Source organism: Cherax quadricarinatus, chromosome 10 (assembly GCF_038502225.1).
Source record: "Cherax quadricarinatus isolate ZL_2023a chromosome 10, ASM3850222v1, whole genome shotgun sequence".
Taxonomy (NCBI): Eukaryota; Metazoa; Arthropoda; class Malacostraca; order Decapoda; family Parastacidae; genus Cherax; species Cherax quadricarinatus.
This window is the reverse complement of record NC_091301.1, coordinates 35,481,846-35,501,167: the sequence shown is the minus strand read 5'-3', so window position 1 is coordinate 35,501,167 and position 19,322 is coordinate 35,481,846. Positions and strand designations below refer to the sequence as shown.

At 43.6% G+C, this 19,322-nt stretch overlaps 1 protein-coding gene across 6 annotated transcripts in view; it reads left to right on the top strand.

The window, feature by feature from the left end:
• Positions 1–19,322, top strand: part of LOC128688073 (uncharacterized) — a 209,817-nt gene that overhangs the window by 155,236 nt on the left and 35,259 nt on the right. For all 6 annotated transcript variants that reach the window (XM_053775805.2, XM_053775801.2, XM_053775799.2 and 3 more), the window contains one exon: positions 5,629–6,089. In XM_053775805.2, coding sequence (XP_053631780.2) covers positions 5,877–6,089 — 213 coding nt within the window. In that variant the 5' untranslated portion in view covers positions 5,629–5,876. The remainder of the gene's footprint in view (positions 1–5,628; positions 6,090–19,322) is intronic.

The following is a 19,322-nucleotide window of genomic DNA, read 5'->3' as shown; positions in this document are numbered from 1 at the left end:
CAGTGTCTGCATTGGAAGACACTGTCATGCAGATTCGAGTGTCATCTGCAAAAGGAAGACACGATGCTGTGGCTGACATCCTTGTCTATGTCAGATATGAGGATGAGGAACAAGATGGGAGCGAGTACTGTGCCTTGCGGAACAGAGCTTTTCACCGTAGCTGCCTCGGACTTTACTCTGTTGACTACTACTTTCTGTGTTCTGTTAGTGAGGAAATTATAGATCCATCGACCGACTTTTCCTGTTATTCCTTTAGCACGCATTTTGTGCGCTATTACGCCATGGTCACACTTGTCGAAGGCTTTTGCAAAGTCTGTATATATTACATCTGCATTCTTTTTGTCTTCTAGTGCATCTAGGACCTTGTCGTAGTGATTCAATAGTTGAGACAGACAGGAGCGACCTGTTCTAAACCCATGTTGCCCTGGGTTGTGTAACTGATAGGTTTCTAGATGGGTGGTGATCTTCCTTCTTAGGACCCTTTCAAAGATTTTTATGATATGGGATGTTAGTGCTATCGGTCTGTAGTTCTTTGCAGTTGCTTTACTGCCCCCTTTGTGGAGTGGGGCTATGTCTCTTGTTTTTAGTAACTGTGGGACGACCCCCGTGTCCATGCTTCCTCTCCATAGGATGGTAAAGGCTCGTGATAGGGGCTTCTTGCAGTTCTTGATGAACACGGAGTTCCGTGAGTCTGGCCCTGGGGCAGAGTGCATGGGCATGTCATTTATCGCCTGTTCGAAGTCATTTGGCGTCAGGATAACATCAGATAGGCTTGTGTTAACCAAATTATGGGGCTCTCTCATAAAAAATTCATTTTGATCTTCGACTCTCAGTCTGGTTAGCGGCTTGCTAAAAACTGAGTCATATTGGGACTTGAGTAGCTCACTCATTTCCTTGCTGTCATCTGTGTAGGACCCATCTTGTTTAAGTAGGGGCCCAATACTGGACGTTGTTCTCGACTTTGATTTGGCATAGGAGAAGAAATACTTTGGGTTTCTTTCGATTTCATTTATGGCTTTTAGTTCTTCCCACGATTCCTGACTCCTATAAGATTCACTTAGCTTAAGTTCGATGTTTGCTATTTCTCTGACCAGTGTCTCCCTACGCATTTCAGATATATTGACCTCTTTTAGCCGCTCTGTTATTCTTTTCCGTCGCCTGTAAAGGGAGCGCCTGCCTCTTTCTATTTTACATCTACTCCTCCTTTTTCTTAGAGGAATAAGCCTTGTGCATACATCGAGTGCCACCAAGTTAATCTGTTCTAGGCATAAGTTGGGGTCTGTGTTGCTTAGTATATCTTCCCAGCTTATATCGGTTAGGACTTGGTTTACTTGGTCCCACTTTATGTTTTTGCTATTGAAGTTGAATTTGGTGAATGCTCCCTCTTGACTAATCTCATTATGTCGGTCTGGGGCTCCGTGCATACATGTCTGAACCTCAATTATGTTGTGATCTGAGTATATTGTTTTTGATATGGTGACATTTCTTATCAGATCATCATTGTTAGTGAAGATGAGGTCTAGTGTATTCTCCAGTCTAGTAGGCTCTATTATTTGCTGGTTTAAATTGAATTTTGTGCAGAGATTTAAAAGCTCGTGTGAGTGTGAGTTTTCATCAGAGCTGCCTCCTGGTGTTATTACTGCAACAATATTATTTGCTATATTCCTCCATTTTAGGTGCCTTAAGTTGAAATCCCCCAGGAGCAAGATATTGGGTGCAGGAGCTGGAAGATTTTTCCAGACAGTGATCAATTTTTAACAGCTGTTCCTGGAATTGCTGGGATGTTGCATCCGGAGGCTTGTAGACTACCACAATGACTAGGTTTTGGTTCTCGATCTTTACTGCTAAAACTTCCACTACGTCATTTGAGGCATTTAGCAGTTCTGTGCAAACAAGTGACTCTGCAATGTACAGGCCAACCCCCCCTCCCTTTTGCCTGTTCACTCTGTCACATCTGTATAGGTTGTAACCTGGGTTCCATATTTCGTTGTCCAAGTGATCCTTTATGTGGGTCTCAGTGAAAGCCGCGATCATTGCCTTTGCCTCTGCAAGCAGTCCACGGATGAAAGGTATTTTGTTGTTTGTTGCTGGCTTTAGACCCTGTATATTTGCAAAGAAGAATGTCATCGGACTGGTGGTATTGTTGGTACTGAGGGGGGATTTTTTTTCCGGCATTAGTATCTGTATCTGTTGGTATGGAGTGGAGGCCATCGACTGTGTCTCTTTTTTGACCAGTGAGATGTTTTAATCTATTGTTCATCCATTTGGAATCATTTTTGTTAGATCTAATTTCCCTAATCAGAACAAAAGTTGTCTGGGCAGCTAGAACTATGCTCTGAAAAACGTCATATTGGCATCCAAGATCACCTACCTGACCCATAGTCAGGACATCCCAATTTAGCCCACCCAGGTAATTTTTCAGTCCCATGAAGTCGGCCAAGCGAAAATCTGGGACAGAGATTTGATTGCAGTTATCTGGCTGATTCCATGTTATATTGAAACTAAGTGATTTGTGATCACTTTCCCCAAGCTCATCATTAACCTCAAGATTATTAATTAGTGAATCTTTGTTGGCAAGAACCAAATCAAGAAGATTGTTTCCTCTAGTTGGTTCTGTCACAACCTGTTCTAAAAAGCAATCCTGAACTGTATCAAGAAAGTCACTAGATTTCCTGTCATATTGTTCCAATCAATTTGTCTAAAGTTAAAATCTCACATTTTCACATTTTCATATCTAGATGCCTTATGAATTTCATCCCATAACAGCTTACTGCACTCCCTATCAAGGTTTGGGGGCCTATAAATAACACACAAAATTAATTTGTCACGTCCCTCGAGAAACTGTAGCCAAACAGATTCTGTGTTCGATGTTTCTAATCTTATATCATGTCTAAGACAACAATTTAAATTTTCTCTGACATACATCGCCACTTCACCACACTTCCTGTTGACCCTATCGGTGTGGAATAGTTTATAACCCTGTATGTTGCATTCAGAAGACATTTCTCTATTTTTTAGGTTGAACCAGGTCTCTGTTAAACCAATAATATCTATATTACCTACACTTGCAAGTAATCTTAGCTCATCTATCTTATTTCTTAGACTTCTACTATTTGTACAGTAAACGTTAAGGGAGCTAGTCACTCATTGTTCTCTACTATCTCTCTTTGTTTGTTGATCAATTGATTTTCCATTACTAGCAACTTTATTTTGAACATTGTCTTTTAAACATATCCTTGAGGTATCCCGGTAATAACTGCTGTTTTTAACCCTATTGCTGCAGCCTGATTGTTTCCCACAAACACCAATACCTCTATAATCTATCAGTTTAAATTCCTAGACAAATCATCAATTACCCTCTCAATCGAATTGGCTAATGCAACCACTCCAGCCCCAGAGAGATGAACCCCATCCCTTGCATACATATCACGTTTGCCAAAGAACAGGTCCCAGTTATCAATGAATGGGATTGCAAGTTCCTTGCAGCACCTGTCTAGCCAGCAATTTATACCAATTGCCCTAGACATCCATTCATTGCCCACTCCCTTTCTAGGCAAGATGCTACATATGACTGGGATCCCTCCCTTAGACCTAACTACTTCTATGGCTGACCTGTACTTATCCAGCAGCTCCTCTCTCCCTGCCCTTCCAATGTCATTACCCCCAGCACTAAGACAGATAATGGGCTTGTTCCCATTACCTGCCATAATATTATCCAACCTGCTGACTATGTCACCAACACCAGCTCCTGGGAGGCACACTCTCTGTCTGACATTTCTGTCTTTGTTACAAAATGCACGGTCCATATATCTTACTTGAGAATCATCTACTATTAAAATATTCTCACCTTGATTAGCAAGGAAATCACTGGCACCTTCAACCTCACTAACCACTAAAGAAATAAAAAGTTAATATGAGAGGTTTTTACAAAGTAGAAGTGATGGGAGGCGGGAGGAGTATATGGAGAGAAAAAGAGGTTAAGAGAGTGGTGAAGCAATGTAAAAGAGAGCATATGAAAGAGTGAGAGATATAATCAACAAATTTTGTTAAAAATAAGAAAATGTTTTGGAGATTAATAAGCTGAGGAAACCTAGGGAACGAGTGGAATTGATAGTTAAAAATAGGAGAGGAGATTTATTAAATGGAGAGTTAGATGTATCAGGAAGATACATCTAAGATACGAACTAAGCCAGGAAGCTTGAAAAGCGGCTGCAACTGGCTTGCAGGCTGGAGTACACAGGGTGGAGGTGGCAGAGACGGTCACCTATGACCTGCCGGCACCCCACAAACAATCTTCTAACATTGGAAATACCCGTAAATCCACGCTCACAATGCTGCCACCAATTTGTCATGTGGGGGTTCGATAACGTGGATTGGGTAATAACACTCACGTTGGATATTCTAGTATACTGAGCGGAATATAGGGGGAGCACCAAGCTTTGACCTGCCGCCTGTCTAATACCTCTACTTGAACTGGCTTGCTGAGTGCCTCGGAGGGTAGCAGCATTCAAAACATACTAGGTCAGCTGAACAGTAAATAACAAGTGACTCACACAGACAGTTGGTGGTGAGTCATACAACTGGTAACTGGTTACTAGCAACTGGCTACGAGGAACTGATACTACTGAGACACACACACACCCACACACATACACACACACACACACACACACACACACACACACACACACACACACACACACACACACACACACACACACAAAGTTTGCGACAAGGTTTGTTCCAGAGCTAAGGGGAATGTCCTATGAAGAAAGGTTAAGGGAAATCGGTGTGACGACACTGGAGGACAGGAGGGTCAGGGGAGACATAACGACATACCAAGTACTGCATGGAATAGACAAGATGGACAGAGACAGGATGTTCCAGAGATGGGACACAGAAACAAGGGGTCACAATTGGAAGCTGAAGACTCAGATAAGTCAAAGGGATGTTAGGAAGTATTTCTTCAGCCACAGAGTTGTTAGGAGGTGGCATAGTCTGGCAAGTGATGTAGTGGAGGCATGAACCATGCATAGTTTTAAGACGAGGTATGATGAAGCTCATGAAGCAGGGAGGGAGGATCCAGTAGCGTTCGGTGAAGAGGCCGGGCCAGGAGTTGAGTATCGACCCCTGCAACCACAATTAGGTGAGTACAATTAGATGAGTACATACGTAGAAAGCTCCTGGTTATATGCAGAGAATTTTGGGGAGTTATATTATTTATTAACTACCACTAAACAGTAATTTAACTATGTTAGGTTATTAAAATAAGTAGTTTGCATTCTTTGACAATGATTTCAACAATGTAGTTGTTGATTTGTGCCATTTTCGGATTTTATATAATAATCTGGCAAACCATCTGTAAGTAGTGATTACTTGGTTATTGTAAATATTGAAATATGTTGGTAAGAGCGAGAACAAGACATTGAATGAGTTGGTCTTCATAAACTGACCTGGTCATGGACCGGGCCGCGGGGGCGTTGATCCCCGGAATAACCTCCAGGTAACCTCCAGGTAACCTGTAGGATGCTCCGGGGGCCAACGCCCCTCTTAACATAACTTATTTATGCTGAATTTAGGTATAAAATGAACCGTAATTTGACGTGTGTGTTTTTTGTCATTCCACAGGAGTGAAATAAAGAGGGTTGAGAGAGGCAGTATTGTCCAGTGTTTGAAGAAGCAGTGAGTGTCGATGGTATCAGAGAGTTGGTACAAGTTCTGACATCAAAGTGGGCAATATGTGAGGAAAGTACATGTTGCTTATAAGGTGCCTGAGTATGATGTTATGGAGACTGTAATGCCGTGGGTGGCATCTTGGCCAGCAGGCTGGCACACGCTACTGCCTTTCACAACAACATGAGCATCTGTACAGCGTCATGGCACCGACGACCAGCGCAGGGTCCAGGCGTACGCCCGCCTCCCCTCGCCAGGTGGCGTCGTCCGTGGCGTCGTCCGTGGTGGCGTCTGTGCAGTACGTGACGGCGTCAGTGAGGGTGCTGCTGGTGGGATGCTTCCAGTGTAGTTCAATCAAGCCTGCGTGCTGGAGGCGACAACGACAACAAGACGGAGCCTGGTTCGACTCTGACAAGGTTGGTAAACCTACCAAACTCTACTGAATGTCACAATACCATAACTGAACCAGTCACAACTAACTCACAATATCATGACTGAACCAGTCACAACTAACTCACAATACCATAACTGAACCAGTCACAACTAACTCACAATACCATAACTGAACCAGTCACAACTAACTCACAACACCATAACTGAACCAGTCACAACTAACTCACAATACCATAACTGAACCAGTCACAACTAACTCACAACACCATAACTGAACCAGTCACAACTAACTCACAACACCATAACTGAACCAGTCACAACTGTCCCACAACACCATGACTGAACCAGTCACAACTAATATACAATACCATGATTGAACCAGTCACAACTAACCCACAATACCATGACTGAACCAGTCACAACTAACCCACAATACCATGACTGAACCAGTCACAACTAACCCACAATACCATGACTGAACCAGTCACAACTAACCCACAATACCATGACTGAACCAGTCACAACTAATATACAATACCATGATTGAACCAGTCACAACTAACCCACAATACCATGACTGAACCAGTCACAACTAACCCACAATACCATGACTGAACCAGTCACAACTAACCCACAATACCATGATTGAACCAGTCACAAATAACATACAATACCATGACTGAACCAGTCACAACTAACCCACAATACCATGACTGAACCAGTCACAACTAACCCACAATACCATGACTGAACCAGTCACAAATAACATACAATACCATGACTGAACCAGTCACAACTAACCCACAATACCATGACTGAACCAGTCACAACTAACTCACAACACCATAACTGAACCAGTCACAACTAACTCACAACACCATAACCGAACCAGTCACAACTGTCCCACAACACCATGACTGAACCAGTCACAACTAATATACAATACCATGATTGAACCAGTCACAACTAACCCACAATACCATGACTGAACCAGTCACAACTAACCCACAATACCATGACTGAACCAGTCACAACTAACCCACAATACCATGACTGAACCAGTCACAACTAACCCACAATACCATGACTGAACCAGTCACAACTAATATACAATACCATGATTGAACCAGTCACAACTAACCCACAATACCATGACTGAACCAGTCACAACTAACCCACAATACCATGACTGAACCAGTCACAACTAAGCCACAATACCATGACTGAACCAGTCACAAATAACATACAATACCATGACTGAACCAGTCACAACTAACCCACAATACCATGACTGAACCAGTCAAAACTAACCCACAATACCATGACTGAACCAGTCACAAATAACATACAATACCATGACTGAACCAGTCACAACTAACCCACAATACCATGACTGAACCAGTCACAACTAACCCACAATACCATGACTGAACCAGTCACAACTAACATACAATACCATGACTGAACCAGTCACAACTAACATACAATACCATGACTGAACCAGTCACAACTAACATACAATACCATGACTGAACCAGTCACAACTAACATACAATACCATGACTGAACCAGTCACAACTAACATACAATACCATGACTGAACCAGTCACAGCTAACATACAATACCATGACTGAACCAGTCACAACTAACCCACAATACCATGACTGAACCAGTCACAAATAACATACAATACCATGACTGAACCAGTCACAACTAACCCACAATACCATGACTGAACCAGTCACAACTAACATACAATACCATGACTGAACCAGTCACAACTAACATACAATACCATGACTGAACCAGTCACAACTAACATACAATACCATGACTGAACCAGTCACAACTAACATACAATACCATGACTGAACCAGTCACAACTAACCCACAATACCATGACTGAACCAGTCACAACTAACATACAATACCATGACTGAACCAGTCACAACTAACCCACAATACCATGACTGAACAAGTCACAACTAACATACAATACCATGACTGAACCAGTCACAACTAACATACAATACCATGACTGAACCAGTCACAACTAACCCACAATACCATGACTGAACCAGTCACAACTAACATACAATACCATGACTGAACCAGTCACAACTAACATACAATACCATGACTGAACCAGTCACAACTAACATACAATACCATGACTGAACCAGTCACAACTAACCCACAATACCATGACTGAACCAGTCACAACTAACCCACAATACCATGACTGAACCAGTCACAACTAACCCACAATACCATGACTGAACCAGTCACAACTAACATACAATACCATGACTGAACCAGTCACAACTAACCCACAATACCATGACTGAACCAGTCACAACTAACCCACAATACCATGACTGAACCAGTCACAACTAACATACAATACCATGACTGAACCAGTCACAACTAACATACAATACCATGACTGAACCAGTCACAACTAACATACAATACCATGACTGAACCAGTCACAACTAACATACAATACCATGACTGAACCAGTCACAACTAACATACAATACCATGACTGAACCAGTCACAACTAACATACAATACCATGACTGAACCAATCTCAACTAACACACAATAGCATGACTGAACCAGTCACAAATAACATACAATACCATGACTGAACCAGTCATAAGTAACATACAATATCATGACTGAACTAGTCACAACTATCCCATAATACCATGACTGAACCAGTCGCAACAAACATACAATACCATGACTGAACCAGTCACAGCTAACATACAATACCATGACTGAACCAGTCACAACTATCCCACATTACCATGACTGAACCAGTTTCAACTAACACACAATAGCATGACTGAACCAGTCACAACAAACATACAATACCATGACTGAACCAGTCACAGCTAACATACAATACCATGACTGAACCAGTCACAACTATCCCACATTACCATGACTGAACCAGTTTCAACTAACATACAATACCATGACTGAACCAGTCACAACTAACATACAATACCATGACTGAACCAGTCACAAATAACATACAATACCATGACTGAACCAGTCACAAATAACATACAATACCATGACTGAACCAGTCACAAATAACATACAATACCATGACTGAACCAGTCACAACTAACCCACAATACCATTAGTGAACCAGACACAACTAACATACAGTGCCACGACTGAGGAACAGTGAGGGGGAGAGGGCCGGTAACTGAGGAAATTGTGGGGGAGATAGGGCCGATAACTGAGGAATGGTGGGGGAGAGAGGGCCGTTAACTGAAGAACGACAGGGGAATTACCGATAACCGAGGAATGGTGGGGAGAGAGTGCCGATAACTGAGGAATGGTGAGGGACAATGCCGATAACTGAAGAATAGTGGGGAAGTTAGTGCCGATAACTGAGGAATGATGGGGAGAGAGGGCCGATAACTGACGAATGGTGGGGGAGAGAGGGCCAATAACTGAGGAATGGTAGGGGAGAAAGGGCCAATAACAGAGGAATGGTGGGGAAAGAGGGCCGATAACTGAGGAATGGTAGGGGAGACAGGGCCGATAACTGAGAAATGGCAGGGGAGAGAGGGCCAAAAACTGGGGTATGGTTGTGGAGAGAGGGCCGATAACTGTGGAATCGTGGGGAAGAGATTGCTGATAACTGAGGAATGGTGGGGAAGAGAGGGCCGATAACTGAGGAATGGTGGGGAGAGAGGGCTAATAACTGAGGAATGGTGGGGAGAGAGAGCCGATAACTGAGGAATGATGGGGAGAGAGAGCTAATAACTGAGGAATGGTGGGGAGAGAGAGCCAATAACTGAGGAATAGTAGGGACGAGAGGGCCGATAACTGAAGAACGGCCGGGAGTGAAAGCCGATAACTGAGGAATAGTGGCAGAGAGTACCAATAACTGAGGAATTGTGGGAGAGAGAGGGTCGGTAACTGAGGAATGGTGGAGAGAGAGGGCTAATAACTGAGGAATGGTGGGGAGAGAGTCTGGATAACTGAGGAATGGTGGGGAGAGAGTCTGGATAACTGAGGAATGGCGGGGGAAAGGCTCTGATAACAGAGAAATGGTGGGGAGAAAGTGACAATAACTGAGGAATGGTGGGGGAGAAAGTTGCGAAAACTGAGGAATGGGGGAGAGTGCTGATAAATGAGGAATGATGGGGAGAGTACCGATAACTGACGAATTGAGGGAGAGAGTGGCGATAAATGAGAAATGGACGGGGGAGAGAGGGGCGATAACTGAAGAATGGTAGTGAGAGATGCCTATAACTAAGAAATTGTGGGGGGGGAAAGAGTACCGATAATGGAGGAATGGTGAGGAAGAGTGCCGATAACTGAGGAAAGGTGAGGAAAGAGTGTCGATAACTGAGGAATGGTGCGGAAGAGTGCCAGTAACTGAGGAATGATATGGGAGAGTGCTGATAACTGAGGAATGGTGGGAAGAGTGCCAGTAACTGAGGAATGATATGGGAGAGTGCTGATAACTGAGGAATGGTGGGAAGAGTGCCAGTAACTGAGGAATGATATGGGAGAGTGCCGATAACTGAGGAATGGTGGGAAGAGTGCCAGTAACTGAGGAATGATATGGGAGAGTGCTGATAACTGAGGAATGGTGGGGGAGATTACTGATAACTGAGGAATGGTGGGAAGAGTGCCGATAACTGAGGAATGGAGGGAGAGAGAGGGCCAATAACTGAGGAATGGTAGGGAGATGGGGCCAATAACTGAAGAATGGCAGGAAGAGAGGGCCGATAGCTGAGGAATAGTGGGAGAGAGTACCGATAACTGAGGAATGCCGGGGAGAGAAGGCCGATAACTGAAGAATGGCAGGAAGAGAGGGCCGATAACTGAGGAATAGTGGGAGAGAGTACCGATAACTGAGGAATGGTGGGGGGAGTGAGAGTCGGTAGCTGGGGAATGGTGGAGAGAGAGGGCTAATAACTGAGGAGTGGTGGGGAGAGAGTGCTGATAACTGAGGAATGGTGGAGAAAGACTTCCGATAACGGAGAAATGGTGGGGAGAGAGTTGCAAAAACTGAGGAATGGGGAGAGAGTGCCGATAACTGAAGAATGATGGGAGGGAGAGTGCCGATAATGAGGAATGGTGGGAAAGAGAGCCGATAACTGAGGAATGGTGGGGAAAGTGCCGATAACTGACGAATTGTGGGGGAAACAGTGCATATAATGGACGAATGGTGAGGAGTGCCGATAACTGAGAAATGGGGGAGAAGTGCCGATAACTGAGGAATGGTGGGGAACAGTGGGGATAAATGAGAAATGGAAGGGGAGGGGCGATTACTGAAGAATGGTAAGAAGAGAGGCCTATAACTAAGAAATGGTGGGGGGAAAGAGTGCCGAAAATGGAGGAATGGGAGACAGAGTACCGATAACTGAGGAATGGTGAGGAAGAGCGCTGATAACTGAAGAATGGTAGGGGAGAGAGGGCCGATAACTGAAGAATGGTAGGAAGAGAGGCCTTTAACTAAGAAATGGTGGAAGAATGACTGCCGATAATGGAGGAATGGGAGACAGAGTACCAACAACTGAGGAATGGAGAGGAAGAGTGCCGATAACTGAAGAAAGGTGGGGGAAAGAGTGTCGATAACTGAGGAATGATGGGGAAGGGAGGGCTGATAACTGAGGAATGATGGGGAAGGGAGGGCTGATAACTGAGGAATGGTGGGGAAAACTGCCGATAACTGAAGAATGGTGAGGAGAATGCCGATAACTAAGGAATGATAGGGAGAGTGCCGGTAACTGAGAAATAGTAGGGGAGAGTGCCGATAACTGAGGAATGGTGAGGAGAGTGCCGGTAACTGAGGAATAGCGGAGAAAGTGTCGGTAACAGTGGAATGGTGGGGGAGAGAGCCGGTAACACAAATGGTGGGGAAGAGTGCCGATAACTGTGGAATGGTGGAGGAGAGTGCCGATAACTGAGGAATGGTGGAGAGTGCCGATAACCGAGGAATAGTGGGGAGAGTGTCGATAACTGAGGAATGGTGGGGAGAGTGCCGATAACTGATGAATGGTGGGGGAGTACCGATAGCTGAGGAAAGGTGGGGAGAGTGCCGATAATTGACGAATGGTGAGGAGAGTGCCGATAATTCAAGAATGATGGGGGAGAGTGCCAGAAACTGAGAAATGGTAGGGGAGAGTGCAGATAACTGAGGAATGGTAGGGGAAAGAGCTGATAACTGAGGAATGGTGGTGGAGAGTGCCGATAACTGAGGAATGGTGGGGAAGAGTGCTGTTAACTGAGGAATGGTAGGGAGAGTGCCAGTAACTGAAGCATGGTGGGGAAGAGCGCCGGTAGCTGAGGAATGGTGGGGGAGAGTGCCGGTAACTGAGAAATGGTGGGGAGACAGTCGGTAACTGAGGAATGATGGGGAGAGTGCTCGTAACTGAGGAATGGTGGGGGAGTGCTGGTAAATGAGGAATGGTGAGAAGATTGCCGGTAACTGAGGAATGGTGGGGAGACTGCTGATAACTGAGGAATGGTGGGGGGAGTGCCTATAATTAAGGAATGGTGAGGATAGTGCCGATAATTCTGGAATGGTGGGGAGAGTGCCAGTAACTGAGGAATGGTGGGGGATAGTGCCGATAACTGAGGAATGGTAGGGGAGAGTGCCGATAATTGAGGAATGGTGGGGGAGAGTGCCAGAAACTGAGGAATAGTGCGAAGAGTGCCGGTAACTGAGGAATGGTGGGGGAGAGTGCCGGTAATTGAAGAATGGTGGGGGAGAATGCCGGTAACTGAGGGATGGTGGGGGAGAGTGCCGGTAACTGAGGGATGGTGGGAGAGAGTGCCGGTAACTGAGGAATGGTGGGAGAGAGTGCCGGTAACTGAGGAATGGTGGGAGAGAGAGGAAATCCTTTTAGTAGCAGAATAAAATCGGGAGTTATTCCAGTGACATCCTGCAGTACCAGACTGGTCGTGGTGGGGAGGATAGTGTGTCATCATTAGTATCAGATAGGTCGTGGTGGTGAGGATAGTATGTCATCAGTAGTACCAGACAGGTCGTCGTGGTGAGGATAGTGTGTCATCAGTAGTACCAGATTGGTCGTGGTGGTGAGGATAGTGCGTCACCAGTAGTACCAGATTGGTCGTATTAGGGAGGACAGTGTGCCACCAGTAGCACTAGACAGGTCGTGGCGGTGATGATAGTGAGTAATCAGTACTACCAGACTGGTCGAGATGGGAAGGATATTGTGACATCAGTAGTAAAAGACTGGTCGTGGTGGTGAGGATAGTATGTCATCAGTAGTGCCAAACTGGTCGTGGTGGTGAGGATAGTGTGTCATCAGTAGTACCACACTGGTCGTGGTGGGGAGGATATTGTGTCATCAGTAGCACCAGACAGGTCGTGGTGATGAGGATAGTGTCATTGGTAGTACCACACTGGTCGTGGTGGTGGTGAGGATAGTGTGTCATCAGAAGTACCACACTGGGCGTGGTGGGGAGGATAGTGTGTCATCAGTAGTACCAGACAGGTCCTGGTGGTGAGGATAGTGTGTCATCAGTACTACTAGAATGGTAGTGGTGGTGAGAATAGTGTGTCATCAGTAGTACCAGACAGGTCGTGGTGGTGAGGACAGTGTGTCATCAGTAGTACTAGATTGGTAGTGGTGGAGAGGATAGTTTGTCATCTGTAGTGCCAGACTGGTCGTGGTCAGGAGGATAGTGTGTCATCACTAGTACCAGACTGGTCGTGGTGGTGAGAATAGTATGTCATCAGTAGTACCAGACTGGTGGTGGTGAGGATAGTGTGTCATCAGTAGTACTGACTGGTCGTCGTGGTGAGGATAGTGTGCCATCAGTAGTACCAAACTGGTCGTGGTGGGAAGATACTGTGTCATCAGTAGTACAAGACTAGTCGTCGTGGTGAGGATAGTGAGTCACAAGTAGTACCAGACAGGACGTGTTGTTGAGGATAGTGTGTCGTCAGTAGTACCAGACTGGTCGTGGTGGTGAGGATAGTGTGTCATCAGTAGTACCAGACTGGTCGTGGTGGAGAGAACAGTGTGTCATCAGTACTACCAGACTGGTCGTGGTGGGGAGGATAGTGTGTCATCAGTAGTAACTGTTGAGAAATGTCTTTACCAGCTAAGTTTAAAGAGTTTGTACTTAGAAAAACAGCTCATCGCCTGCACAGCCGCCCCTGCAGACGAGGTCTTGAGAAGTTGTCGAAGTCATCTCTCAACGGGCTGTAAATGAGTTATAATTTGTAAGATTATAAATTACCCCTAGGGGGTGTTATGTCAGCATATTTCATTCACTGATGGCTGACAAACTTACTTGTGTGGATTCAAAAGTCCGCCCCTTACTGCCGACTATAGGTTGATTACAAACTCCTTGCGACTCAAGAACTGCGCAGTCCCCCATACTACAAGAAATTCGTAACCTACCTTGCTCATGTAGCGTGAGCTATGGTGTTCTTCACACCTTCGACAGATATCGGTGACTTGATAGAAGCTGAAGTGTCCTTGGATGTCCACGTCTTCCATAGTCTAGGAAAACGCACACTGGTACACTATGTTCCACAAGATTTGTCTTTATTGTTCACAATCTTATCACTAAAGAAGCTGATCACACTTCTCTTAAGTGTTTATTGTGTTTTATGAGACACTTTGTTCACACTAATGCACAGATCGTTCTTTGTTGGTTATCCTGGAGTCAGTGTCACTCTCTGTAGAGTCAAAAGTAATCTGAAGATGCCACAGCACCCCACGCCGTTACTCCCCCCAGCACAAAGGAAAACCTGACCTAGTACTTTTGCTTCCTTGCCACTTCCTCGATGAAGCAAAGCAGAATGTTTAAATCTTGCTGTCTTAAGCATAGACAACAATGTCCACTATCTTTACTATGGTAATAAAGTGGGAACAGGATTTTCCTTAATTGTCTTGCTAAGGTAAGAGATGAACTGTCTTTTATTAAGCTACACTTTGCAACACAGGACCACACGGAGTGTCGAGCCACGTCGCATACTGGTACTGCATCTGGGGTCAATTACTCGCTGTAGCAGTAAACAAGATATTTGCCCCTTCTGAGAGGGCTGGGCCCCTCAGGGCTGAAAGGGGCTGAAGGGCTGAAGGGGGCTGAAGGGGGCTGATACCCCCCTCCTGGAGAAAATTTCTCCACACTGGGGGGCGGCAGAGGTTCGCTGAAAGTGAACTATTCATCACTTAACATTAATTTAACTTTCTCACTCGCCACCACTGCTGCTTGTCTTTTCTGAACAGCTTTAGTCTGTGTGGTTTCTGGAGAATCACTAATTTTGTTTTCAACACTGTGTAATTCTAACGGCACTAGTTTATTTATTGTCCGCTTATTCACTACACCTTTGCTTAAAACATCAATTGTCCTGATGATTCCATTTGCATCAGAATATATGGTCACAATTTTTCCAAGTGGCCATTGGGACCTCGGACCATCATTGTCAATAATCAGTCACCAGGTCTTAAGGACTTATGATTTTCAGGAACACCAGCTCCATAGAAGTGTTCTCTCAATGAGGTGAGATAGTCTTCTCGCCAAATTTTCTCCCAACATTCAATCACTTTATTAAGGTGTTTGAATTTACGTCTGAGTTGCTCAGGTTCGAAATAAGTAAGATCTTATATGATTTCTTTATCATTCAAGGGAGGAACAGGTTCGAGCCTTCTGCCATGGAGTAAATGAGATGGACTTAACACTTCTAAATTGTCCAGATCATCGGTAACATAAGTTAGAGGTCTGTTGTTGACTCTGTTTTCTATTTCAGTCACAACTGTACGGAATTCTTCTAAGTCGATTCTTTGACGATGAAGAGTCTTCCTTAAACAACGTTTCACAATGCCGATCATTCTTTCATAAAATCCACCGTGCCATGGAGATTTAGGAGGAATGTATCTCCAGCGACAACTGCGTTGATTCAGCATCTGTTGTACTTCTGGTTGATCAAAGATCTTACTTATATAAGCAGCACCAGCAACAAAGTTCGTTGCATTATCTGAAATCATCAGTCTGGGACATGCCCTTCTGGCTGCAAACCTTCTGAATAATTTGATAAAGGTTTCAGCAGACATGTCAGTGGCTACTTCTAGATGTACTGCTCTAGTTGTAGCACAAGTGAACAAACAGATGTACACCTTGATAGGAACTTTGTCAACTGTTTTGGTTAAAATTATTGGTCCAGTGTAATCTACACCTGTCACCTCAAATTGAGTGATATGACAAACTCTTTCAGAGGGATATGGAGGTGGACCTGGATACTGACATACTCGCATATCGTAGTGATGACAAGTAATACAGTCCTTTATTTGTTTTTTCACACTTTGTCGACCTTGAGGTATCCAGTAGGATTGTCGTATATGACAAAGTGTGTCAGCTACCCCACCATGTAACACGTTACTGTGGGCGTTTTGCACAATCAGTTTTGTTAGCCAATGATTCTTGGGGATCAATATTGGATGTATGGCTTCTTTAGGTAGTGAAGAATTATGAATTCTTCCTCGACATCTTATAATCTTTTCTGAGTCGAGATAAAGTCCTAAAGAATTAATCATGACAGGTTTCTTTGGGGATTTATCTTGTGTTTCCAGAAATTTATATTCTGTAGAGAAAACATCTTTCTGTATTAGTTTCACCCAGTATTTAATGGGTTCAAGATATTCATAGTCAGGTTTTATTCCTTTAATGAATTTAAAGACAAGAGCTGTAACTCTTAAGAGTTTACCCAAAGATGAGTATTTAGATCCATCAATGACTCTTTCTGTTGCGTCTGCAGTATTTACACAACTTATTTCTGTTGTGTTCAAGCAGACTGTTTCTTCTGGCATAATGTGAGCTTTTTGCTGAGGCCAGTTATTTTCATTAGAGAGCCAGTGCGGTCCGTGGAGCCATAATTTATTATCCACAAATTTCTTGAGTGGGACACCCCGTGACAACATGTCAGCTGGATTCTCTTGGGTAGAGACGTGGAGAACGAGATAATCTCTCTGCATCTCTTTTATTTCTGCTACTCTGTTCTGTACATAGACCAACTTACTCTTATTATTTCTTAACCACTGGAGAACTGCTTCATCATCACTCCAGATCACGGTTTTCTCAATAGTTATATGATCAAGTACTTAGTTGAGATAGACAGCTAATTATGTACCTACATAGAGTGCTGTCAGTTCCAGTTGTGGTACTGTTCTGACCTTCAAGGGTGCTACCCTGGCCTTTGAAGTAATTAGTGTACTTCCTTCAGCATTACTCATGTAAGCTACAGCGCCATAACCTCTGGTTGACGCATCACAGAACACATGTAATGTGTACTTGTTTCCCTCTTGACCTATTTGTCTGGGAAGTTTAATTTGATGAAGTTGTTTAAACTCCTTGGATATTTCATCCCATGCTTGACTCATTTCTAGAGGCAAGTTCTCATCCCATCCAATTTTGAGCTTCCATGCATCTTGCATAAGCATTTTACCCTTTATGATAATTGGTGAGACGAGTCCTAGAGGATCAAAACATTGAGATACCTCTGACAGTAAACTACGCTTAGTGAGTGTACTGCATGATTTATTGTTTATCTTTTTGAGACTCAAAGTATCTTCCTGTGTGTTCCAATTAAGTCCCAGCATATTGTTGCAATCAGGAATTTCAGCTTCAGCGAAATCTTCTTTGACAAGTTCCCTTAATTGCTTTGAATTTGTATTCCACATCCTTAGAGGCATATTTGCTTCTTTCATCTCCTTGTTAGCTTCTCTGTATAAGGATTTCAAATCCTCCTCTTTATTCACAGTACCTTGAAGATTGTCCACATAGAAACTTTTCTTTAAGACTTCTTTGAAGGGACTTTCAGATTTCTTCAAATGTGTATTTAGAGTAGCTTCTAGTAAGAATGGAGAGGATGTTGCACCAAATAATACTGATTTGAAACGATAAGTTTTCACAGGACTTTGAGGATCATGTGGATTTTCAGGCCACAAGAATCGAGTATAATCTCTATCTATTTCTTGTAGTCCTACTCTTAAGAAAGCTTTGGAAATATCAGCCGTTTAGGCATATGGGTTTGTGCGAAATTTCATAAGCACGTCTCCAAGCTTCTCAGTTAGTGAGGGTCCGGTTATCAGACAATCATTAAGACATGCTACATCTTTATTTGCACGTGCTCCGCAATTATATACAACACGTAGTGGAGTGGCTTCAGAATCTTTTCTGACTCCATGGTGCGGGAGATAATGAGCGTCTGTCTTCAACTTATCTTCGACTATTTCCTCAATGAATTTATTGTCCAACTGTTCTTGTATGATATTATCATAGACAGTCAGTAGCTCTGGATTCTTCCTGAGCTCATGTATTTGTGCTTTCATTTGTCCGAAAGCCATGCGATAATTGCTAGGCAGATGTGGTGGATTTAATTTCCATGGTAACCTAACCCAATACTGTCCATTTTTATACTTGACAGTTTCCAAATATTGGCTATAAGTCTAAGACTCTTGTGGGCTTGGTTTATTTACATCAATACCTATCGCATCTAAATTCCACAACTTATCAACTGGTTCATTCATTTCTTCCTGTAATGATAATTTTTGCTGTGGTACATGATCAGTGGTTATTCTCGTAACTAGTACATTTTCCACTGAATCAATATCAGCTTCTTTCCCACTTTGAGAGGGAATGGGATCACATATCATGTGGCCTCCTGCTGTTTTCAGCAAGTGAACATCATGTTTACTTACTATATTTTGCACAAAACAGTGATAATAATCACTTCCAATGATTAAATCAATTGGACTAATTGTGTCCGTCTGTATGTCAGGACAGGCTAACTTGACGTTAGCTGCTTTCAGTGCTGCAACTGTTTCTTTTAATCCCTGGATCTGCACAGACTTTGGCAAATCATCTACTACCACAGCTTCTACTGTCTTTTTCCTGTTTCCTAGACCAACAGTGATTCTGGCTAGGTCATATGTCTGTTTACCAGAATTGTGGAAAAAACCAGCTATATCTAACTGTATTTTGGCATAGGGTTGTTTATTCAGTTTCTGCAACACTATTCTTCTTATGAAGGACCTTTGTGAGCCTTGATCAAATAGTGTTAGCACATTGGTTTTGTGTAATTTATTAGATAACTCAACTCGAGCTATCGGGAGAGCAGTTGCTTTAAACTTATCTCTCACATTTAATGTTGTTGCTTGTTGACTTCCTGATTCTGTGGAAGTCTGCTGCTGTTCATCAAAAGTATTTGGGCATAATGCTGCATGATGCATGT